This window comes from Galleria mellonella, unplaced genomic scaffold (genome assembly GCF_026898425.1).
Source record: "Galleria mellonella isolate WM207_F2 unplaced genomic scaffold, CSIRO_AGI_GalMel_v1 utg121, whole genome shotgun sequence".
NCBI lineage: Eukaryota > Metazoa > Arthropoda > Insecta > Lepidoptera > Pyralidae > Galleria > Galleria mellonella.
This window is the reverse complement of record NW_026441983.1, coordinates 3,199,480-3,225,081: the sequence shown is the minus strand read 5'-3', so window position 1 is coordinate 3,225,081 and position 25,602 is coordinate 3,199,480. Positions and strand designations below refer to the sequence as shown.

The following is a 25,602-nucleotide window of genomic DNA, read 5'->3' as shown; positions in this document are numbered from 1 at the left end:
ACTGGCTTGCTTTATCATGCACACCTATCATCCCTTATAGATGCTCTGTCAGTGTATACCGTTGGCGCAGGCGGGGTAACCATTCCATTATCAACCATTAAAAAAAAATTATTAGGATTAGAAAGAAACACAAAAAACACAAAAAAAAAACATTTATTTATACAATTTCAATCCACTATAAAAGTGTAATATATTTCATGAAAAGTTGGAGGTATTTGTCTGCGCTGCGGTCACCAACCAACCTGTGGATTTGGACTTCCCCTTCTGGCGTAAGTAATGCCTGAAAGATTAAAATAAAATAAATTAATATTAATAATATAATAATAAACTCTTTATTGCGCACAGTAGGGATGTATACAAGGAGTATTTTTTTTTAATTGGTGAAAATGGATTGGTAACCCCGCCCGCGCTATCGGTATACACCGACGAGGCACCAGTGGAAGATGATAGGTGAGAATGAATGCAGGTCAGTTGGCCCACCGTGATGAATTCGACAAGAATTAAACATGATGATTTCCTGAGGGAACCGCGTGGAGGTCAACCTGAGAGGGTATATTGCCAGTAATGGGGCTATTAGACCTCATTACTAACAATCCCTTTCCCCCCCTACAAGGAGTATTTATACAGAATGTGCATATACAAGAGGCGGCCTTATCGCTAAAAGCAATCTCTTACAGAACTTAAACCTGGCATAAAGAATGGATAAGTACAGACAGAAATTAGAGGAATTAGTGGTAGATAGATAGACAGATACGCTTTATTGTTTCCTCCAAAAGATTACAATAGTAAACTTAATTATAGATACAAACAATGGTAGGGTCTATTATTAGCAATATAGTAACAAATTATGCATACAATGACTTTAAATATTTATTTATTGTAAATCCAATCTGTGTGTATGTATGTGTGTGTGTGTGTGTGTATGTGTGTGTCTCTCTCTCTTTCTCTCTCTCTTTCTCTCTCTCTCTCTCTCTCTCTCTCTCTCTCTCTCTCTCTCTCTCTTTCTCTCTCTGTGTGTGTGTGTGTGTGTGTGTGTTTGTTTTTTTTTTTTGATGGGTGAAAATGGTATTGTAACCCCGCCTGCGCTAACGGGATACGCTGGCGGAGCACCAGTGAAAGGTGATAGATGAGAATGAAAACAGGCCAGTTATCATTCAGAACATTGCTCATTCGATAGCCTTTGGTGACGCACGCGTCACTACTGGCATCAATACTCCGTTGTGTAGCGCTGCCTTGTTGCACGGAGTCAGCGGATACGCAAACACGTCGGACACGAAGAAAAGTAGAGAACAACTTGGGCACGAGGTTCTCGTTCGTCGCCTTAGTTTCGCGCGCTTTTTAACGGCCGTCCGTTCGCGTACACGGCACGCGCTGCCACCTCGTCGCGTCGCGAGTGCAGTGAGTGCATGTGAACAGTTACAAGTGACAATCGTGTAGTGTTGTGAACTCTAGTGCATCGGACTAACAAGTGTTAGGGTGGTGTACTGCGCCATAAGCGCAGCGCACCAACTCCGGAGCCGGTGCCAGAGACCAGCACTCTCCTCCCGGGCGACCCGCGCCGCCTTCGACACCCCGGCCAAGTATCGGCAACAGGTACACAAGTCACTTCGGTGACTACATTCCATTGTTACATTAACAATAGGCACACACCCCCCCGCCGTACTCGGCGGGGCGGTTAACTGTACACAAAGCGGCCGGGTAACCGTCGCCCGGCCGGTGACTAATCCTTGTATAAAGGGCGACTCATACCTGGACAGGTCCCAGCAGGCCCTTATATACGCGGCTTGTAGCGGCTTATTTTTTGTGTCCACTTTTATAGTAGCGCATTGTCCGTATTATAAATTTAATTATTTTTAGGTATTGGCACCCGACTTAAGAGTCGGGTGCATTGCTAATTTATAAGAGGAGTGTTTCCTGGGACAACATGTCGCTGTCCCAGGATGACATTCCACAATTCGTGGCCTTTTTAAAGGCCAAATGTCCTGGCCTCTTAAAGGCATTTTTCGATGAGCGCAGGGGCGCACATGTGATACATGACGACGCCCCTGCCTCGCCGGCGGCCTCCCTTCAGGAGGCCATCGACGAGCTGTCCTCTAACCCACCTTCTCCCGGGGACCAGCTAGTGAGTACCCCGGAGCCGATGTCCCCTCAGGAGGTTGCTCCCAACCGCCCCTCCTCTGAAACGGAAATGGAGCTAGACGCTCCCAACGCCGTCGCCGAAACAGGCGACTCCTCCGACACTGCCTCCTCCTCGGAAGAGGAATTTCAAATTGTGGGTGCCAAGCGCACCAAACGCGCGAAGCGGGCGCGCGATCTTCCCCCGCCTAAAACCCAACGTGCCAACGATGGCGCACCCGTTCCGGCTAACGCCGATAAAACCGACCGCGATCACGCGGGGAAAGTTAGGCCTCCTCCGCCTATAATCATCCAGGACAAGACAGCCTGGAACAGGGTGTCAGCTGCGCTGAAGGAAAAGCGCATATCCTTTACCCATGCAAGGGTAACCTCACTAGGAATCAGAGTAGTGGTTCCCACATCGGCGGATCATCGCCAGTTAACTTCCTTCCTCAGGACAAACAGTGTGGGCTACCACACTTATGCCCTCGAGGAGGAGAAACGTCTGCGCGTAGTAATACGCGGCGTCCCTAAGGAGCTGGACTGCCAGGACATCCTCGCAGACATCCGCTCTCAAAACTACCCCGTCCACGAGGTACACAGGATGTACCGCAGCAGGGCCAAAACGCCACTAGACATGGTACTAGTGGTACTAGATCTCTCCCCAGAGGGGAAATCTATCTTCAACATCCGAAGTGTCTGCCTGATCTCAGGCCTATCAGTAGAACCGCCAAATAAGCGGACCTACCCCGGGCAGTGCCACCGCTGCCAAAATTATGGGCACTCCGCCCGAAACTGCTACGCGCGCGAACGTTGCGTCAAGTGCCTGGGAGACCACGGCACCAAGCAATGCACTCGCGTGAGTGGCACCCCGACCCCACCTAGCTGTGTACTCTGTGGCACACAGGGCCACACAGCTAACTACCGCGGATGTCCCCGCGCTCCCCGTCCCGGCCAAAACAAGGCCTCCGCAAAAGCCACAAAGGCTCAGGCACCCCGCGCAGCACGCCCCGCGCCCCCTACTATCCCGCAGCCTTCAGCTGCACCACCTCCCCCGCCAAAAAATGCTTGGGTGCGACCTCCGGTCGTCAAGGCGACCCCCTCACCCACCATGCCATCTGCAACCGCTCCCACGCTTGCCAAGATTGTGGCATCGCCCGCTCCTCCGCGCCCCGCCCCACAAACTGGAACGAACGTAGGCTCAAGCTTCGCAGCCGACTTCGCACTGGTAGCGAAACTCGCCAGCTCCATCGACGCTGGCGAGATTACGGCCCTGGCCTCCAAATTAAGGTCAGTCAACGACCCACAAGAAAGACTCGCAGCCGTCTGCGAGCACATCGGCGTACTAGTCGCCATCCTCAATTTTAACAACTAATTATGGATCTAAGGGCGAAAAGATGCAAACCTCGGTCCGTTAAGTTAGCGTTTTTCAACGCTAACGGACTACAAGGGCAAAGAGACGAAGTCCGTGAGTTTCTCACCGCCCATCAGGTGGACGTTCTCCTACTACAGGAGACCTTCCTCAAGCCTTCAACACGCGGTCCAAGAATCGCAAACTACAATATCGTACGCAATGACCGCATCAGTCGCGGCGGCGGTACGTTAATTTATTACCGAAGGTCCCTTCAGTGCATTCCGATCGACACGCCTCCGCTCGTAAACATGGAAGCCTCGATATGCCTCCTCGCGATGACAGACCATCGACCGATCTATATAGCATCGGCCTATCTCTCTCCCTCCAAAAAGCTACTCCGGGCCGACCTCCAAGCTCTCATGGACCTGGGGGATTCGGTAATTATTGCCGGAGATCTAAATTGCAAGCACAGCCTTTGGAGCTGTGCTTATCCGAACCCAAACGGTCTCACCCTGGAACGCCTTTCGCTTTCCATGGGTTTCGACATCCTTCCCCCAGTGCACTTCACGCACTATCCGGCAAACACTGCTCATCAGCCCTCCATCCTCGACATGGCCCTACTAAAGAACGTAGCCTTAAGGCTGAGTTCTATGGAGGTCCATGCCGAACTCATCTCCGACCACCGCCCCGTCACATTCTCGCTAGGCCCACCTGCAGACGGGGCGCCTCAATTTAAAACGGTCACGGACTGGAGCCGGCTCGAGAAAGTCCTCGAGTCGACTAACTCTCCGGTACTGGACCGCATCCCGGACGTAGTCGAATCTATCGAGGAGACGACTACAGCCATAGACGCGCTAACAGAGCACCTGCAGTCGGCAGTCAAGGACTGCTCCAGGGAGGTTCCGGATACGGGCGACCGTAGATGGAACCTGCCTGATGATGTAAGGGCTCTGCTGCGCACTAAGAATGCAGCCACACGAGCGTATGACCGCTATCCCTCAGAAGAGAACCGAACCCGCCTGCGAGCTTTACAGCGCGAAGTAAAGAGTCGCATAGCGGAACTTCGGCGAGACAGATGGGATAAGTTCACCAAAGAACTCACCCCCTGCCATACCGCGTACTGGCGAGTAGCCAAAACCCTCAAAACAGACCAGTGTTACTCCGACCTTCCGCCCTTAGTCCGAACAAACAACAGTCCGGCCATATTTGATGAAGAAAAGGCTGAATGCCTAGCAGACAGCCTAGAGGCCCAATGCATGCCGAGCACCCTTCCGGTGCCCGATGATCATCTAGAGAAGGTAGAATCCGAGGTGGAGCGAATCCTGTCGATCCCTCCAGTAGAGTCACTCCCCCCGTTACACTGGATGAGGTGCGAACACTCATCAAAGGAACTCCCAACCGAAAGGCACCCGGTGCCGACGGTATCTCTAACAGACTCCTTAAGAGTCTGCCAGAAACCATTCTGCTACTCCTAGTAGCGATCTTCAATGCGGCAATTACCAATGCCATCTTTCCAGATGCTTGGAAAGAAGCCGATGTCGTAGGCTTTCCCAAACCTGGGAAAGATAAGTCCCTTCCCACCAGTTTTCGCCCCATCAGTCTCCTCAGCTCGCTGGGGAAGCTGTATGAGAAGCTAATACTCGCACGCCTGAAAGACTGGCTACAGTCCAAAGGCATCCTGATCGATGAGCAGTTCGGCTTTAGAGCCAAGCACTCAGCTGTTCATCAAGTACATCGTGTAGTAGAACACGTCCTCAACGCCCGACACCTGAAATCCAACGGGGTCACATGTGCCCTGTTTCTCGACGTAGCGAAGGCCTTTGACAAAGTCTGGCACAGCGGCTTGATTTTCAAACTGCTCAAGATGGGAGTGCCAGACAGGCTCGTGCACATCATACGAGCCTTCTTGTCCAATAGGTCATATCGCTATCGCGTCAATGGAGTGCGTTCCAGCGCACGACCGATTAGAGCCGGCGTCCCTCAAGGCGCTGTCCTCTCCCCCACCCTCTTCTCGTTGTACACCAACGACATCCCGCGTCAGCCCCGAGTGCAAATCGCCCTCTTTGCTGATGATACAGCCCTATATGTGGACAGCACGTCGGCCGCCTGTGCAGCCAACAGGCTTCAACGGGCGGTGGACGAGCTGGCCTACTGGTTCAGAAAATGGCGCATCGAAGTTAACCCAGATAAAAGCGCCGCCGTGCTTTTCACGGCCAAAAGAAAACCATCCCTTCCCGCCTCTATTCAGCTGTTTGGCACGCCCGTCCCCTGGACGAACGAAGCCAAATACCTAGGCGTGACACTAGATTCCAAGTTGAGTTTCGCATCTCATCTTAAGCGCGTCCAAGGCCTGGCCAATTTTATACTGGGACGCCTCCATCCCTTTATTAACAAGCGCAGCCAATTGTCGCTCAACGCAAAGCTGACGCTCTATAAAGCATGTATAAGACCGGTGATGACGTACGCTAGTGTCGTCTTCGCCCACGCCCTTCCTTCATTACTTCACCCCCTTCAGGTGGTGCAAAATAAATTTCTGCGACGGGCCACGGGCGCCCCGTGGTACGTGCGCAACGTGGATCTACACCGCGACCTCAAAATACCCACTATAAGGCAATTCATGAAGCAAGCGTCTCGACGCTACTTCGCCTCAGCCGAGTCCCATTCAAATCCGCTCATAGTAAGAGCGGTCAAATACAAACCCCCCATAGAGAACGTCGCTCCAAAACGTCGTCGCCCGAGGCACGCACTCTTGGACCCCGATGATCCAACTACGACGGCAAACGCGTCTCCCTCCCTACCTACCGCGGAACCCTCGACAAGAGCCCCTACAAACACACCCACACATCGCACACACCGCCCCCGCCGGCGGGGGCGAAGAACCCTCGCGACACACGGTCCGCGCGCGATCAGGTTTGCGCCCGAGCGCATAACAACCGCGTCGCAATCTCACCCACCCAGACGTACCGACCCTTCGCCGTCCCTCGACGGGGGTCGAAGTGCGGTGGCCTAAGCCGAGGCCGAGCCACTCTGGCGCCCTTAGGCGCACACACACACCGCAGTCCATAAGAAAGAGTCGACACCTCTGTCGCTCCCCTCTCGCGGGCTTGGAGTGCCATCAGCACTCGCCCCTGCATTCGCGTCCGGTGAAGCTGTAAAGGCCACACACGGCCAACAGCAAACACATTCAGAAAAAAAAAAAAAAAAAAAGGCCAGTTATCCTATCGTGATGAATTCATCAGGAATTAACCATGATAGTTTCCAGGGGGAACCGCGAGAAGGCCGACCTGGTTGGGTATATTGCTAGCAATGGGATTCTCAGTTTCAATTACTAACAATCCTTTCCCCCCCCCCTGTGTGTGTGTGTGTGTGTGTTTGCAAGAACACACATAAACACGATACGTGTATGCTTGCATGCGTGCGCGCTTGAGTGCGTGAATGCGTGCGTGAGTGCGTGCTCAAATGGAATTAAAGTTGCAAAAATAGCAAAAATTTACGTATTTGTATTTTTTGCATTTCTTCATATTGATTCAATTAATTTTTTTTTCTACTAATCTTTGTATAAAATATTTGTGATGGTTTCAAAATATTGTACTTTAATACTCTGTCCCATTCGTGTTTCAACCGTGAAGCAGTTGTGTTTGCATGGCTGTGTTTCGGTTTGAAGGGTGGGATATGGCGTGAATTTACTGGGTACGGAGGAATAACACCGGAGTCCTCAGGAATGGCAACGCATGGGGGGTATCATGGGCGAAATAGTATACTCCGTTATGCCCATATCTATATGCGACGGTTACCACTTTCCATCAGGTGGGTCGTCAGCTTGTTTGCCATTCTAAGTTGTATAAAAAAAAATACTTTATATTTTTTATTCTAAGTTTCATTATTACTTAGTTTATTATGTGACTTGACATTTTACTGAAGATACAGTAGGGTGTCGTACACTCACCAAAGTGTCAGCACTGGCCGCGAGAGCGAGCGCGGCCCTCTCGGCGACACTGGCCGCGTAGATGTCGCTGTGTGCCAGGTCCCACGACACCAGTGTCCCTTCTCTCAGCAGAGTGTACACACAGCACGGATTGACCGTCGACCAGTACACCGACTTCACAGATATCTATGGTGTGAAAGAGATATTAAACTATTTAATTTATTTACTATTTAAAAATGAGTTAAAAAAAAAACTTTCCATTTATTTGCAAATTCTGTGCAACATGGACGACTGGATTAAAGTGTCGAGGAAATTTCAAGCTATGAAGTGCATTAAAAACATAGTAAAAAATCTCGTGCATTTCTGCATTCATATTTCCATTCATCGTACAAGCATCAATCCATCATCATTCGTTATTTACTCGCCATTCATTCATCATTTATTGATTATACATTCATCATCATTCATTTATCATTCGTTCATCTTTCATCCATCATTCACTCCTTTGTTTATTTATTATCTCGAAAAATAGCTCAGAGAAGCTATTTTAGGCACTTACCCCTTGAAGGATTTGTACATCTTTGGGGCTTGAATGTGGATCCACTGTGACACTACCCACGTAGCGACCTTTGGAGTCGCTCTGATATTTCTCCATCTCTTTTCTTTCGGGATAATTCCTGATATATGTATTTAAAGATAAAAAGAAATTTGAACACTTGAGATAGAAGAGTTAAAAAATAGTAATAAGTAAAAAATAAAGTAATTTTTTAATTTCCATGGTCATTTATTGGTTTACATATTTAACTCTTGACAAGCAATATAATAAAACTATTAGGATAGGGTCGAGGGGTCAGCTGACTCGAGGGAAGCCAGTTGCAGTGCTAAGCTGGTCTAAATTAGCATTACATCTGGTGTGCCGTTAGCTTGTTTGTCATATTAAGTTGTATGAGAAAAACTCAGAAAGCCATATGAATCATTACAATTAATCAAATAAATCATTGAGTTCAATAAAATTTAACTTTAATTATGTATTTTTAATTATTAAGCATGGCAACTCAAATTTTCACTTCAACAACAATACTATGGATATAACGTCTGCTCAATGAGTAGCGAGTTCCAATCTGGACTTATTTCACTGTACTGCCACAGAGTTTCGCAGGGCGGTAACAAATTACGCAGAAATGCATTTTTAACATTTATTATTTATATATATATATATATATATATATATATATATATATATATATATATATATATATATATATATATATATATATATATATATAATTAGATTTTTATTATTATTATTATTACAATATTGTATTATTATAATGTTTGATTTTTTAATTTTTAGAGAGTGCATTGGTAAAAACTGTAAAACTCACAAAAAATATGTATATAAATAAATAAATAAATAAAATTAAACATACCTAGTGTCAAGTGTGAGTAGAACTCTCGCATCAAGCACTGAACACAAGTTGACGGTTCCCACATCAGTGGCCGCCAAGAAATATGGTAGCCCGTGTTGTGACACTTCCAGGCAGGTGACCGTTGTTGCATCACCTAAAATAACATATAATAGTAATAATATTCACAACTATAATCCGTGATGGCGTAGTCAAAAGGCATTTGTCGACTATTGCACCATTATGGTAAACATAGCATTGACATTTAAAATTAGAATTCAACATGGCGGCGGGCGAGCGTTATAAGAACGTTATAATATTTAAGTTTTCCATCATCTAAGAGTTAGTCGTAAAGTAATATGAGCAACGCAAATGAGAAACATTTTACCGCAAATAGCATTTCCGTTTATATTTGCTCGATATTTAAATTTTTAAGTCGATCATTGTCATTATTATTTTTTCGTCATTCATCAACAGTTCATCATTCATTTATTCATTGTTTAGTAATAACTCACTTATCATTCATTCATTCAGCATTCTTTCATCATTTATTCGTAATTCATTCGTAATTAATTTATCATTCATTATTATGTCATTCATTCATGATCTCTAAACTTTCTTGCATTGCGTGCAGTCACTATGAGTAATTAAGACTTTATACAAATGTCGACTGCTCGGGTATTTCTGTTTCACTTTTCTTTTTGCCGCTATACATAGCGGCAAATATGTAGGTAAGACTGTGATTCGATTTGAAGAGTGGAATATAGTAGTAAAATTATTGGATAAGGAGAGACCGTCAGCGTATTTGATATTCGAAATTATATAAAAAAATTAAGAGGTTTTTAATGATAGGTAAGAGAGAGTGTTTACTTACTGGCAACACTTAATCTGTTAACTTTAACGGCAGCTACATTCTTCGTACAACACAACACCTCCCCGCAATTTTTGGCAATTAAAAAATTATCCGTATTGTTATACTTCATTATCTTCAAATCGCTACAGACTATACCATTCTCCCAATTATTTTCTATTGGCAACATTGTTTTCTTTATACTAGCAGCACTGGTTGGTCTGTCAAAACTGACAGCTGATTTTGGGCGGGAACCCTTTTTGTCTCTGGTCCTTTCTTTTTTTCTTAACAACACTCGTCTCTTAGCTGCATTTAAATTAAAACTTGTACTGTTTATCGATGGTTCACCAACATTTATGTATTCAACAAGGGATATTGTTTGACTTTTTTGCAACTTCATCTTCGACCAGAACGCCTTGCCTATATCTGAGTTAGTTTTTAATTTCTCCTGTATTATAGACCATATTGTCAATATTCCTATTCGTTGTAATACACAAACCTGTAAACAATAGACAATTACATACAGACGTAAAAAAATATTTTATATTACAGTAACAGGAAAACTTACAGCTAGATTTGAGGAATACATTTAATACAGTAGATAGTCAAGGACCAATTACAAATTTTCTCAAATAACACAAAAAAATTTGCAGGCATTTTTTAGAAGATTATGTATTCATAAATCTTTTCAAGCAATGCCTTTGTGTTAAAAAGATCAATATTGGAGTCACAAGAAATTATATTAAATGAATTGCTTGATGTAATTAAAGTTACTCTTCTAAAAGAGGGTTTTGCCAGTAATTGCCACGCTTGGCAGACGGATTTGCAATCTCAGTTAGACTTTTGATGATGATCTAAGAGGGTAGCTGCTGTCTTTGCCTTGACCTTTAAATTTCCTTAGTCATCTCCTACGACAGCCATAGGAAAGGAAAGGGCGGCCCAATCTATGCCAAGATTACATATAAAACGGTATTATTTTGTATTGCAAAAATAATTTTGTCCCCGATAGCAAATTTTTGTCATTTTTTTATTTGCACTAATTATTGAATATCGGCAGACTGTCTGATTACATTTTCATTAACTTCTATCGAAAGAGACTATATAGTACTATTAATCATGTGGTCCCGGCGTATAATAGGCTTCACCCCTTCCTTTCCCGCGTATGTCATAAGAAGCGACTAAGGGAACTTAACAGTCGAGGGATGAGCAGCAGCGTCTCTCCTAAAACATAGCCAAAATCCTAACTGAGAATGCCAACCCGCCTGCTATGGCAACTACTGTCTAATCCCCCAATGATAAACTATCATAAGGAACGCTCCCGTTCCTTATGGTATTCTATGGGGGAGACCTATGTTCAGCAGTGGACAGATAACAATTGTAATGTTAATGATGATGATAGAACATTATAGAATGGGGGGAAAGGGATTGTTAGCAATGGAGTTTAACAGCCCCATAGCTAGCAATATGCCATATTAGGTCGACTCCCACGTGGTTCCCCCTGGAAACCATCATGAACAATTCTTGTTGAATTCGTCACGATAGGTTAACTGATCTGCTTCATCATCACCTATCATCTTTCACTGGGATCCCGCCGATGTATACCGAGAGCATGGGTGGGGTTGCCATTCCATTATCACCATAAAAAACACTATCGAATGGTTTTATTCAAGTAGACTTTCCATAGACTCACCTGACCAATAAATTTACTTCCCACGTCGCGACTCGTCTGCCTGCAATCTAGTTCGAGACCGACCACTCGGTCGACTGCCGTGTTGTCCAGCAAGTTGCAGGCGCTGCTTGTGTACGCACATGTTTGCAATGCATACGGTACACTGCCCTGAAAATGTGAAATCATAACATCTTCGCCTCTGAGTTTAAATGCACAATCGTGACTTAATGCGATGTAAAAGCTTTTATAGGTAAATAGTACCTACATACCTGCTTCTTTGTTGCCGACGTTTAGTATCGTATTCACCTGTAAAAACTTTTACATCGCATTAAGTCCTTTCCACTGTTTCCTCATAAAAATGAGAAAACAGTGTAAAAGTTAAAATAGGCTTGTAGGAGGTTTTAGTTTTTATAAATAATAAGACCAAATAAACAGATCAACTGTTTTATCCATGTATGTGTGGATTGAATTAGCATAATCTGGTAACCCTATTCACGCCATAGAAAAAATATATATTGTAAAGTTAAATTGAAAAATGAATCATATACAAAATTTTTACAAATGTATTTGAGATAACAATTATCTTTACTGTTGTTTTTTTTATTATTTATATCTGAATATAGGCATAAGTATGTTTTAGTTTCAATATAATTGAAAATGGACACTACTTTAAATTAATGCATGCATATTTAATTATAAGCAATAAATACAATATGTATATCTATTATATCAGAAAAGCAGTGCACAATTTTAATAAAATAAAATGTATTTGATTTGGAAAATTTTTCTTTAATCACTTGCAACACTGAAAAAATGGCGCACTTTGTTTTGGTTTAAAAAATATAAGTGTCAAAGTACAGTCAACTTAAGTAACATTTAGCTGACACAATTTTGACCTTTTTTCATATTCTTATATATAATTTAAATATAATATGTGAATACTGATGGTTTTTAATACTTTATAGTAATCTTTCATTACGCAAAGATATACAAGATACTTCACTCTTCCTCAACATTACAATATATCTGCGTACAGTACAGCGTACAGCTATGTTTAAATGAGTGTATGCATAGCTGTATATAGCTGCATATAATACAACTATGTTTAAATTATGAAACAAAAGCTTCATACATTACATAATTATTAAAAAATTGTATTTAAACTTTGAGTTTGTTGGAAGAGAATACTTGCAAAGTTGAACTCGCATTCTCTACATTTGCTTTCCTTTGTCATATTTTTATATATTAATAATGTGGGCAATAAAGCATTAATAAAAATAAAACAATATGATACCAATGCAGGACTAAAGACTATCGATTGTAAAAAGATTTATCAAAATCAGTATAGACATAGAAAACAGCCAAATTCAGAACTTCCTGGTTTAGAAATTGTTTCAATTTTATTGTAACGATACAAAATAAACAATGCAATTCAATACGAACCCCATTATAAACTACTTGACTATTCTTTAAATTCCATTCTCTGTCTTTCTCTATTTGCGTCATGGCGGAACCAGCGTTGATTTCTACTAAATTGGTAGTTTTTTCATCGCTGGCAATACTGTTTTGCCACATCGGCTCCTCAGAGAGGTCCCAGAGGTGGATTGAACTGGAATTTTATGATTTTTTTTTTTTATATAAATCTGCTACGCACTGTTACAAACATACATTTATAGAAATTAAATAAAATCTTTACGTTCATTTAAATGTTTGTTTGAATCATAGACAATATTTTTGATAATGGCATAGAACAGGAAAACAGTTTTTTTAAAATATGTTAAAATGCGAAGTTTAGTTTTCACCCACATAATAATCAGTAATTATCAAGAATTACAAGATGAATATAATAAATTGTCCACAGTTAATTAAGCATTGAAAGAATTAGAATTGATAAGTGGCGAAACTACTGCCATCTAATGGATTATTTTGACATATTAACAATGTCTTTTTTAGTAGGTGAAAATGGAATGTTAACTTCGCCTGCGCTGTCTGTATCACTAGCGGGACACCAATGCGGAGTGATATGATAGGTGAAGATGATGTCAGGTCAGTTGGTCTATCGTGATTCATAAAGAATTAACCATCATGTTTCTTTATATATACAGCACTATCATACCTACTTGTACAACAATTAGTCCATTACCTTAAGGTTGTCTTGAAAAGATTGCTCTCAGAAATAAGACCGCCTCACTGTACTTATACAATTGTATCGTTGTGTTTGTAAATTGCCTTGCTTATTTCCTATATTGTATAATGCAATTAAAGTATACTCATTCATTCATTTATGATGGTTTCCGGGGGGATCGCATGGAATTACACCGAAAAGGGTATATTATTAGCAATGGAGACTAACATCCCATTGCTAACAACCCCTACTTATCCTCTAGCAATGGGACTTTTAGATCCCCATTACTAACAGTCCCCCCCACCCCGACAACATTAAATTTCAGTACCGATTAATGATACCATTATTATGGCAAAAGATTTACATGAACTATAAAAACTTACTATGTAGATTTCAATAGATAGCGATGTTGGCACTAGGTTCTCTCTGCCTACCCCTTAAACAACCTAGTTTATTAAAAAACTACTATATATTTGGAACTCACCCGTCTTCTAAAGCGGCGACGAAAACACCATCCGTACCACCTCTAAATCTACCAACAACAATATTGTCTATTGCTGTCAAAATTTTTACAGGCTCACGCCTGGCAACACTTAAATTCCATAAACAAACCGTACACCTGTCTGCCGTCGTATTTGATGCCTTATGAATAGTTAATATAAGGTTGTTTTTATTTTCCGAATATATAACGCCTACAATTTTTGTGTTTATTATAAAAGAGATTTTTTCGTCTGTGACATTTTGGTTCGTCAATGTGACAAACCCTTTGCTGAATGGATATTTAGAAGTTTTTACTATGTCAGGCAATTCTTCGCTATTAGCGTTTGCTGTTAAAACATGACTGATTCTACTTTCTGCTTTTTTCATAAACTTTTTTAATCTATTTACATTAAATTCATTATTTTTAAATTTAGAATTGTAACTGTCGTATTGCAACATTTTTCCGTTACCGACGCCATCTTTCTGCTCCAAATAAATCCTCAGTGGATTCAATTTGTAATTTTCATCCATACCATTCATATCATTAACGTCTCTAATCGATGTTTCATTAATTAAAATTGTAAATTTCGTTAAATAATCCTCAAGATTTTGACTGTATTTTCTATTTTTGACATCTTGTGTGAGATAAATATCATGGTTGGAAAAATCTACAGGACATTGGGTCCATTTTACATCGCATTCGGTCTCCTCAGTCTGAACCTCTTCAGTGATGCCATCCTCAAATGTTTGAACAGCAGTTTGCATATAATTTGACCTGCCAAATGTTGCCATATACACATCATAAGTTATAGGTTGCATTTCAAATAATGAATATGACATCTCATGCAGTGTTACCATACTAAGTATATCTTCGGCGCGCTGTTTTAATCTTTCAAATATTCGACGTTTACGTTTGTTCTCTTTGCTTTTCGTAAAGTCTATGAAAAGAGGTCTGTAAAATAAAAGGAATCACTGTACAAAAACTTAGGCTGTATGATTTAGTTATTTTGCTTTATCATCGTCACTACATAGTATAAGACAAAGTCGCTATCGCTGTCTGTCCGTCCCTATGTATGCTTAAATCTTTAAAACTACGCAACGGATTTTGAAGTGTTTTTTTTTAGTAGATAGAGTGATTCAAGAGGAAGGTTTATATGTATAATACATGCATAATATTGTAGAGAAACATTGATAAATTTAGAGGTTTCAAATGTGATAAAACAAAAAAAATATATAAACTAGCAATCTCCCTTCTTTCCCTTGATGTGTGTGCCATAGTAACATAAAATGGTCACATTTCAGTTTATTGCTTTGCCTTTAAAAGAGCAAAACAGTTTGAAACCACTTATGTTATCATAGCATTTACCACTGACCTATCCAATACATCAACGTGTAAGGTCCTCATGCTGGAAACAGCGCTGGAGCTGCTCATTTCCTGGAAACCCTCGTCTGTGAGGGAAGTCTTCACGTCCAGTTCGCCGTCCTCGAGAATGAAATCCATGGCGGCGGGCTTCGCGCGGTTCGCGGAGCGTTGAGATTCGCGTAAATCGAAATTGCCTGCAATAACAATTTGCTTAAAAACATTTTTTTCCAAATAAATAAATTTATAGTCTTTAAAGTTTATCATTAGATTCTGGGCATTACATAGGGTTATAGTTTCTATTGAGATAAAATTAATGAAATTAAAGAAATAGAATTAAATTAAATTAATGGAATGGGATGGGATGAATAGAAGGGGATGGATAGGATGGGATGAATAGAAGGAGATGGAATAGTATGGGATGGAAAGGAATGGGGATGACATAGGATGGATGGGGTGGGGTGGGATGGGATGAAAGGGGATGGAATGGGATGGACTGGACTGGACAGGATTGGACTAGACTGGATTGGATTAAAATAAATAAAATTTATTGCAATGAATGCGGTAAGTTAAGATAATATTATACATATTTGGGTAGCCTTAACGTGCAACCAGTTTGTGTACATGTGTACACACATTTGTTTTATACACACTAACTCACTTTAACATTTATTTTTATTTTACATTAGTAAAGATGCGACTTACCAGAATCCAGCATTCTTTCATCGTCTTTTAAATCTTTGACGCCATCTTCAGATTCAGTGTGTCCTAAGTCTCCACGTTTACCACTTTCACCAGATTTATTCTTTTCACTCTGACTTCTACGTTTAAATTGATCACCTTTTACATTATTTTTATCATCTATATCATCGTCGTCATCATCAGCGTGCTGACTTTGTGTATTATTGTCTGAATCACTGTGTTTGTCTGGTTGTTCGTTGTTCGAACTCGTTGAATTAGATTCACTGTGGTAGGAATCGAAGTCGGACTCATAGCTTTCGAAATCGTCTTCGTAACTTACTTGTTCATCGCTAGTTTCGTCGGCTTGTACCTAATAAAACTTAATCATTTTAGTTATTGTATTTTATTTTTACAAATAACCCAATACACTTAGCCCAATTTACAGGGGGGAAAGGGATTGTTAGTAATGGAGACTGAGAATCCCATTGCTAGCAATATACCCAACCAGGTCGACATCCTCGCGGTTCTCCCTGGAAACTATCATGGTTAATTCCTGATGAATTCATCATGATGTGCTAACTGGCCTGTTTTCATTCTCATCTATCACCCTTCACTGGTGCTCCGCCAGCATATCCTGTTAGCGCAGGCGGGGTTACCATACCATTTTCACCCATCATAAAAAAAAACAATTTACAGGGTACAGAGGAATAACACCTGAGTCCTCAGGAATGGCAATGCATAAGAGTATCATGGGCGAAACAGTATACTCTATTATGTCCATGGTTACCGCTTTCCATCGGGTAAGCCGTAAGCTTGTTTGCCATTCTAAGTTGCATAAAATAAAAATAAAAAACTATTACATATTCGAAATGTGTAAATTTGTTCGAAAACACCATACAAATTTTGAGAAAGATGAAACGTGTTATGGGGAAAAGTGGTACAGAAGCCACTTATAGTAAGTACCTCGACATAGAATGAACAACAGGAATGGTTACTGCATGGCAGTTTTTTTATGTAAATCTTATTTTTTTTTTTTGGATCGATATAACTTTTTTATTTATAAACCGATTGAAATATAACAAACACTAAATATTAAGTGGAGCAAACCGCAACGCATTAATGGAAACTAGGTTCAAATCGGTTAAACCGTTTATGAGATTAGCACGCACAAACGTACAGACAAACAGATATAAATTCTCAAAATCATTGTTTTGATTTCTATTGCGTTCATAAAACCCCCCTATAATATTATATATATATATATATATATATATATATATATATATATATATATATATATATATATATATATATATATATATATATATATATATATATATATATATATATATATATATATATATATATATATATATATATATATATATATATATATATGTTCCATGTACGGACAGCGACCAGTTACTATTTCATTATATGTATTGATATATCCATATTAATAGCATGCCATATAGATACATATGACAAATTTCCCATAGTTTAATGATTTTATAAAATACTAGCTTAGGTATGCCTGCAACGACGTAGCTGTGGATTTCAAAATGGGCAACCAGTTCTATATGACATATTAAGATAAGACATATACCAGATTTAAAGCTAGTCTTTAAGAACATAACTGTGAGAACCGCATCCAATTTAGTGCAGTAGTTTTTGCATGATGCTAAAACAATCAGACAGACAGACAAAATTTCCAAAAAATACTATTTTGCCATGTATATATAACAACCACTCTTTGGAATCAACTTCCAGCAGCAGTATTTCCGAACCGATAAAAGGCCGGCAGCACACCTGCAATGTTAGTGTTGTGGGTGATCATGGACGGCGGTAGTCGCTTACCACCAGGTGAGCCGCATGCTCGTTTGCCCCTATGTTGTAAAAAAATATATAAAATAATGTATCCATGTTGTTCCGGAATATAATACATCCCTTCCTTTCCCATGGGTGTCGTAAGAGGCGACCAAGAGAGGGCGAAGGATGGAACAGTGACCGAGGGATGAGCAGCAGCGTCCCTCTTAAAACATCACCAAAGCCTAACTGCGGTTACCAATCCACCTGCCAAGTGTGGTAACTGTTGGCAAAACCTCTCTATAGAAGAAGGCCTATATTCAGCAGCGAAGAGTTAACAGCTTATATGAATCAGTAAAATAATACAGTGTTATAATTGAAAAGTTATTTTCTCAAACATGCTTGGAAATGTGAGCATTATTTTGACAATCTTCTTAGAGGTAAATCAAAATTGCCGTACTGGCCAGATACATGCGGGCAGTGGCCGGGAAAAGTTGTGTGAAAATCCATATCTGTCGTGTTTTGTAGCCAGATAAATTACTACGTAAACTCATATCTGTCCTGTAATTTAAAAATGGAATGATCTTCTATTTCGAAACATGGCTACCAAGGAGGTAACTAATAAAAGATTTTATTTTAATTTCGAACTAGCTTGCAAATAGAAAACTGTTTATTAAAAAAGAAACAAAGGAACATTATGGCGCGTGAAAAATTATTATTGTTCGTTATTCGGTATTGAACTTAAAAAGTAAAATTGTGTTTTTGATTTCCGCGCATTGTTTGAGAAAAGTACTATACAAGCCTTGGCCACAACTGGGCATTGATGGACTCACGTATGTGTGACTCGGCTACGCCTCGGTCCACATTTGCACGTTCATCCATCAATGCCTTAGTTGTTGGCCGCTGCAGTAATGTACTATTCTTACCTTCGATTGCTTCTTTTCATCTTCTAAATCAACAAAAAATGCTTTTGGTTGAGCGCCCAGTCGTCGCGACAAGTTTATCATTTCAGCATTATTATCAACTATTTCTGGTGTCAAAACTTTCACTTCATCCTCTTTTAGAGTCCTCGTTTTCGATCGCTGCCGATCATCGTTGTCAGAATTGCGCGCGGAATTTTTTGAATTCGTTCTTTCCAAATTCAAATCTAACTTTTTTTTCGGCGCTGGTGAATTAACAGTGACGTTCGCATACGGTAAGTCTTTTGCTAATCGAGGTGTTCTTTTAACCGTTTTATCAGATTCCTTTGTTTCATCTTTTTTGGATACCTTTTTCTCTAATCTATTACTGTGACTTACAGACGACGACGACGATTTTAATAAATCCTTCATTGGAGATAGACTGCTGGTTTTATTTGTGGCTCCTGTAGATTTTCTCGGTGCTTTCGCGGTTTGAATATTCTTTTTTTGCACGTAAATATCCGTTGTTGATGATTTTTGTGTGTAATTCCTTGGTGTCGACAATATATTGCGTGGCGTAGACAGAGTATTTCTTGGCGTCGATAGAGTATTTTGTGTATTGGACACAGCGTTCCGCGTACTTTTACTAGTGGTTGATTTCTCTTTGTCCTCTTTCTTCGATAGCATAGGAACATCATCTTTAGCAGTTTTAGCTTTGCTTTTGACTTTGTTGTCGCTGATTTTTCTTATTGTAGTCTTCATTGTAAATCATGAATGTCTAAAAAAATCATATTGTAAAGTTCAATCGTGATTGAAATAAGTATAAACTGTCTCAATAGAAATTAATGAGAAGAAAACCAAGTTTTGTTGAAACTATCATAGAAACTCTCCAAATGAAACAGGGAAACAAAACTCGATTGCTTGGGCACCTCTGTCCCATTCGTGTTTCAACCGTGAAGCAGTTGTGTTTGCATGGCTGCGTTTCGGTTTGAAGGGTGAGATATGGCGTGAGTTTACAGGGTACAGAGTAATAACATCTGAGTCCTCAGGAATGGCAACGCATGGGGGGTATCATGGGCGAAACAGTATACTCTGTTATGTCCATGGTACTGCTCATGTCTATAGGCGACGGTTACCACTTTCCATCAGGTGGGCCGTCAGCTTGTTTGCCATTCTAAGTTGTATAAAAAAAAAAAAACATAATATAAATGTATTGATTTTAGAGTGATTGATAATGTCTACTACGTAATTTGTTTTTCTAATAAAAATGTTTCATATTTGAAGCAATGTTTACCTATATAACTAGCGGTCATTAAGAAATGATATTATTGAATATAAATTAAGAAATTATAAAAATTTCGCGCCAAAAAAAACGTTGTCTATGGTTTGTTTAAAAAATGTCTAAATTCAAATTGTCTTTAGCCAAATAGACTTGTTTACAAGCACTTTTAAATTCAGTTGTTCTAGTGTTGCAGGCGTCCATAGGCTACAGTGATTGTTTACCATCAGACGGGCTGTATGCTTGTTTGTTTGTTACCTTCGTGGTATAAAAAAATTCAAGGGAACTTAATGAAAATGTAAATATACAAATAATTGTTCCCACCATAAGATAGTCTCACCATATCATATCAGTCGTTAAGTATCCACTGCTGAACATAGGCCTGGAACCATTGTGATTAATATTTGTTGCATTCGTCACAATGGGCTAACTGACCTGCCTTTTCATCCTCACCTATCATCTCTCACTAGTACCCCGCCAGTATACCAATAGCACAGGCGGGGTTACCATTCCATTATCATCCATTAAGGGGGGAGACTCATGTAAATGCCTCGAAATCGGTCATTTTTTAATATTTTTTTTTACAGTGAAAAAATAATTTAATTGTTTAGAACTTTTAACACAACTTTATTAAACATTTTAAGACTACAAAAAAAGAATTATTTTTTTTTTTTAATTCAAAATGGCGGCTCAGCATGATGTCTTGTAGGCTGCCTCTGACGCGAGGTCCGAAACTGCTTCATTTGTCACTCATCAACCATTGATCTGAAACACAAAAAAAAAATTTTTTTTTTTCAGGACATATAAACGGAAAGGATAAACCTATAAAATTAAAAAGAAAAGGATAAAATCCAATATAAAATCAGCCTTAAAAAAAAGTTACGATTTTGGGCTATTTTTTTGACCCTTTTGACCCCAAAAAAAATAAGTAATCAATCAGAAATACCTGAAGTTTTAGGTTTATCCTTCCGATAGTAATGTAGAGAAAAGCCTCACCAAATTTCAAACAAATCGGTCAATAATTTTTTGAGCTACAACACGAACAGTTTTTCAAAAAGTAGTTTCGAGATAATCGCGTTTAAAGTTTCAGTACAGGAAAATGAGTAGTTTTACTGAATTATTAATTACTTACCGACTAATTTGCAATTCCAGGTCCATATAGGTCCTTCTTCCTCCTCAAAAAGTTGATTTTCATCTATTTGATGTTGTCTGCGAGCTGAACGAGCATCTTTGGTCTCTGAAAGGCTTTTACGATTCTGTCGGGTTATTCGCTCCTCGTCTGTACTATCCGCAAATATCTTAGCATAAGTGCCAATATTCAGATTCAAAAGGTTCATTATTCTTAATACGGAAGTATAACCTTCATTAAATATCCCTGCAGCAATGTAAGCTGAAATTTCGACTACTTTTAGTCCGGAATGCAGGTGTTTTGGGGATAATCGCCAAACTGTAGCGTTAAAACTTTCGTTCGCGTTCTGCGTATGACCACCAAGGCATCGCTCAAGTAAATCATCTTTGGACAAATCTTGATATATTGGTAAAAGATGCTGTTTTAAATCTTCACCAAGTAATGGAGCTAAATTTTCCTTTCGAGGATCTCGATTTTGAGCAATAGCCTTCTGCCATTTGCACCAGCTATCAACGCCTACAGGGCAGTTATCATGTTGGGGATTTTCTGTAGTGGAAAAAATATGATCATAAGTAGCCATTATGGCTTTTTTCATATTTTCAACACTGTTAACATTTCTCTGAATACTTAAACCATAATATTTTGTTAATTTTTTTACCACTTTATCAGTTAGTTTTCCTCTCCCCGAAAGTTTCTTTTCTTTTCTTACATTTCTAAGTCGAGAACCCATTCTTTTTTCTACATGACCAATACATTCACTCTTCACTACTGGTAACTCATTACCGTAAGGTTCTAAATCTAGAATAGCCTTGAATGTCTTAGAATCTCCGTCACCAATGTAGTTACCATATTTTACTCCGAATTTTTCTTCTGAAGTCGAGAACATTTCTTTCATGGCATCGACTTCCATCTTTCCTGACGAACCTTCGTGATTTTTTTGACACTCATCCTCGTGATATTCAATCCACTTACGGAATTCTTCTGTATGAGTCTTGTTCTTCCAGTAAATACAGCCTTGACAGTAACTACTTTTTGTTTTCAAATCAATAACTTTCCCTGAATAATATCCTATGAGCGTTGCAACACCGTAATTTGATTTGAAACCACGTTTTTTCCAAGTACCATCTCCAGATACTTTTAAAATATTTTTTTCTCTTCCTTGCTCGACATTTTTTTCCATCTCTTCTTTCACTGCCTTCTGCGATAGAAATTCAAATGATAATTTCACTGTATTATAAATGTGTTCCACAATGTTAGCGTAACAACTTTTACTCAAACCAGTGCATAGGTCCATCAGGTTACAAAATAAATTTATCCCTTCTCTTCCAACACCCAAAAGTCTCATGATAAACACTATTCTCCGGTTTATTTCAAATCCGTTGTTAATGAAAGGACCTGAATTTATTGTTTTATTACCACATGGACGTGTGACAACAATTTTAAAACCAAGACCTCTGGAACTACACTCATTGAATTTTATCTTCTGATTACACACCGAGCACTTCACAATTTCAGACAAAGCTGTAAACACTGTAAAAAATTCAATTATCCTGTACCCGTGTAAAGGATTTGTTATTATATCTTCACTATCACGGGCATGGAGTTTTTTGCCACTGGCACTGTGATCATGGCTTACACTGGCTTCGAATTTTTCACCTTCATTATTAGTGAATTGATTGCCCTGAAACTTTCGTTTCCGGGTGTTATTTCTTGCAATATTCCCACGTGTACCTTTTTTATAATTCGGCATTTTTGCTTTTCAAAATCGACTGAACACGAAGAAATCTCCAGCTAAACTAAATATATTTCTCGACTAACGATTATTCGTGTACTAATGTTACACGTGTGCAGAAATGTAAAAGTATATATATATATATTTACTAAAAAGGATTCTCGATAGTTGAACAAAAGAAATATTTCCAGGTATTATAATAGAAGGGTCCTTTTCAAGCGCCCCGACTACCTGGCTCGTTACTTGACAATACGTACTTCGGCCCGCTCCACTGTATTAGCTATAACTTTGTAAATATTCGAGATTTTTTTTTTCCGGCTCGTCAGTACACGCTCAACATAGTATACTTTCAGAATATCGAAAAAAAAAAAAATCGATTTTTTGAAAATTTTACATGAGTCTCCCCCCTTAAAAAAACCTTTCCAAATGGGGGGAAAAGCGATTGTTAATAATGAAGTCAAACAGCCTAGTCTCTTCATTACCTTCGTCCTCACATTACAACAATTGCTAGTTATGGAATTTAACTGCCCCACTGCTAGCAATGCACCCTATCAGATCGAATTCCACATGGTTCTTCCTGGAAACCATCGTGGTTTATTCTAGTGGAATTCGTTACGTTGGACTAACTGACCTGCTTTCATCTTCACCTATCACCCCTCATTGGTGCCCCGCCAGCGTATACCGTTAGCGTAGGCGGGGTTATTTCATTTTCACTCATAAAAAAGAACTTTTAGAGGCGTTTCCAATGACGATTTCCGTGCCCTCCAAAAAACGAAGCTAGTGACAATTGTTTATAAATGATCCAGATGTTAATTTGGAAACTCAAAAGTTTAGCCTAATATTCGATATTGGAACTTCAAGATCGCAGTTTAGCCACATGTATTTAAGTGGAGGGAGCCGGGTGGGTTATGCCCACCCCACAATCGTCTTGTGCCCACCCCAGAATTAGAGAGCAGACATTTTTTGCATAAAAACATGTAAAAATATATGGATAATATGTATTTTTAAAAGGATCAGTCTAGCGTTGCCTTACTGAGCTATCACTTCGCCTTAAAGAGTGCAATAAAATTAATTATTCAAAACTAATCACTTACCTTGACATACTTCAGAATATAGGTCAAAATATAATATACACAACAGAATTACTCGCACATAAATAAATACCAACTGTTCTCATTAAATTCGCTGTTTAATATTCGAAATGAACAATTCTCTTATTTATTGCTTAAATTAATTATTGATAAAATAAATGTTTGGTACACGACAACTCGTCTAACATTCTTTGTGCGTTGACTTTGAAGCATTACGTTTCTATGGTAACGAAATTTCAAACTTTCCACGCATGGTTTTTGCATGAATTGAATTCGCTTTAGAACTCTTGTGGTGCCATCTAGTTCTATCGGATTGAACTTGTTCAAGTTTACTTTCTCTAGATTAAAATTTTCTTGCATTTACATAAATAAAAGGTAAGGTGTTCTAAAAAAAATTGTTGTTCTGAAAGAAATAATTATACTATAAAATCGATTTTTATTCCGCTAAAGAATTTTAAAAGAAAACTACCAAAACTGAAAAACATATTATAGTTATGACTTTAATGTCAAGATTCTAACTTTGTTTGTTACTTACTATATTATATTCTATCTGTTTATGTACGAAATTCTTGTTATTGATATATATATTTGGTATACAGACAAAAGAATAGATTTTTTATTACATAATGTTAACAAAACTGTTATCATTAATTCTAGCTATTGTTCAATAGATGGCGTTGAACGTAGTTGTCTAAAATGAAAAACCAACAAAGATGAATGGAACATTTTCAATCTGAAGGTATTATTATTATGTTTTCTTTTTTGGTAATTCATTAATACCAAAATCCTTAGCATCTCTTTAATATTCTGTTTGGTTTCCGGTTTGTCTAAAAACTACTGGATTTGTACTATATGAGTACACAAATCCTTTAATTTTTTATGTTGACTAAATTTTAACAATGATTATTTTTTAAACGTGGTCATAAATAGAACCTAAAACCTTCTTTTAGCAAAACAACATGTCTGCCAACTCATTAACTGTACTGAACAAAAAATTCAACGAAAACAAATCCGTAATAAAATACTGTTACCTACCGAATCGACCTTGAACTTCGTACGGACATATACAAATTATCGTTTATGCATTTAATATTTATTTTTAATAACTACTTACTTTATATATATATATATATATATATATATTTTTTTTTTTTAAAAAGAATTAAAACTAAAAAGGAAGAATTCTGTTTTCATTGTATTATTGGTCACCAGAGGGAGACTTTGTACAAAAGTCGTTTGCTTGGCCACCTCTGTCCCATTCGTGTTTCAACCGTGAAGCAGTTGTGTTTGCATGGCTGTGTTTCGGTTTGAAGGGTGGGATATGGCAGTGAAATTACAGAGTACAGAGAAATAACACCTGAGTCCTAAGATAAGTAGCCCCATTGGTAGCAATATATCAAGTCGACGTCCTCGTGGTTCCCGTCGGATTCGTCACGGTGGGCTAACTAACCTGCTTCATCCTCACCTGTCATCTCTCACTGGTGCCTCACCAGCGTATACCGTTAGCGCAGGCGGAGTTACCATTCCATTATTGTCCATTAAAAAAAAGAACTGTCCTTTATAAACCGATTTGGAAAATTTTTCCTTTTATTTGAAAGGTTAGTATTTTTAGGTTAGTCCTATAGAAATTTCATCAAAAATAGTATTTGTAGTACCAAAATTTGGTTTTTACATCAAAACATTGTCTCTACATTTCTAGGC

At 39.3% G+C, this 25,602-nt stretch overlaps 1 protein-coding gene across 1 annotated transcript; it reads right to left on the bottom strand.

The window, feature by feature from the left end:
- Positions 1 to 145: 145 nt before the first annotated feature.
- Positions 146 to 25,079, bottom strand: LOC113510041 (uncharacterized). The gene is made up of 12 exons (XM_031910534.2): positions 23,905 to 25,079; positions 18,698 to 19,448; positions 15,990 to 16,335; positions 15,298 to 15,481; positions 13,929 to 14,876; positions 12,763 to 12,928; positions 11,341 to 11,487; positions 9,675 to 10,149; positions 8,825 to 8,957; positions 7,954 to 8,071; positions 7,416 to 7,580; positions 146 to 280 (listed from the first exon to the last, which is right to left on the bottom strand). The coding sequence occupies exons 2-12, from the start codon at positions 19,430 to 19,432 to the stop codon at positions 176 to 178; spliced, it is 3,522 nt and encodes a 1,173-aa protein (XP_031766394.2). The 5' UTR covers positions 19,433 to 19,448; positions 23,905 to 25,079; the 3' UTR covers positions 146 to 175.
- Positions 25,080 to 25,602: the final 523 nt, after the last annotated feature.

Coding starts and splice junctions, on each gene's coding strand:
- LOC113510041 (XM_031910534.2), bottom strand. CDS start 19,432: ATGAAGACTACAATAAGAAAAATCAGCGACAACAAAGTCAAAAGCAAA. Junction 16,336..18,697: donor ATGAAAAGAAGCAATCGAAG/GTAAGAATAGTA, acceptor AAGTTTTATTAG/GTACAAGCCGACGAAACTAG. Junction 11,488..12,762: donor GTCAAGTAGTTTATAATGGG/GTTCGTATTGAA, acceptor TCACATTTTCAG/GGCAGTGTACCGTATGCATT.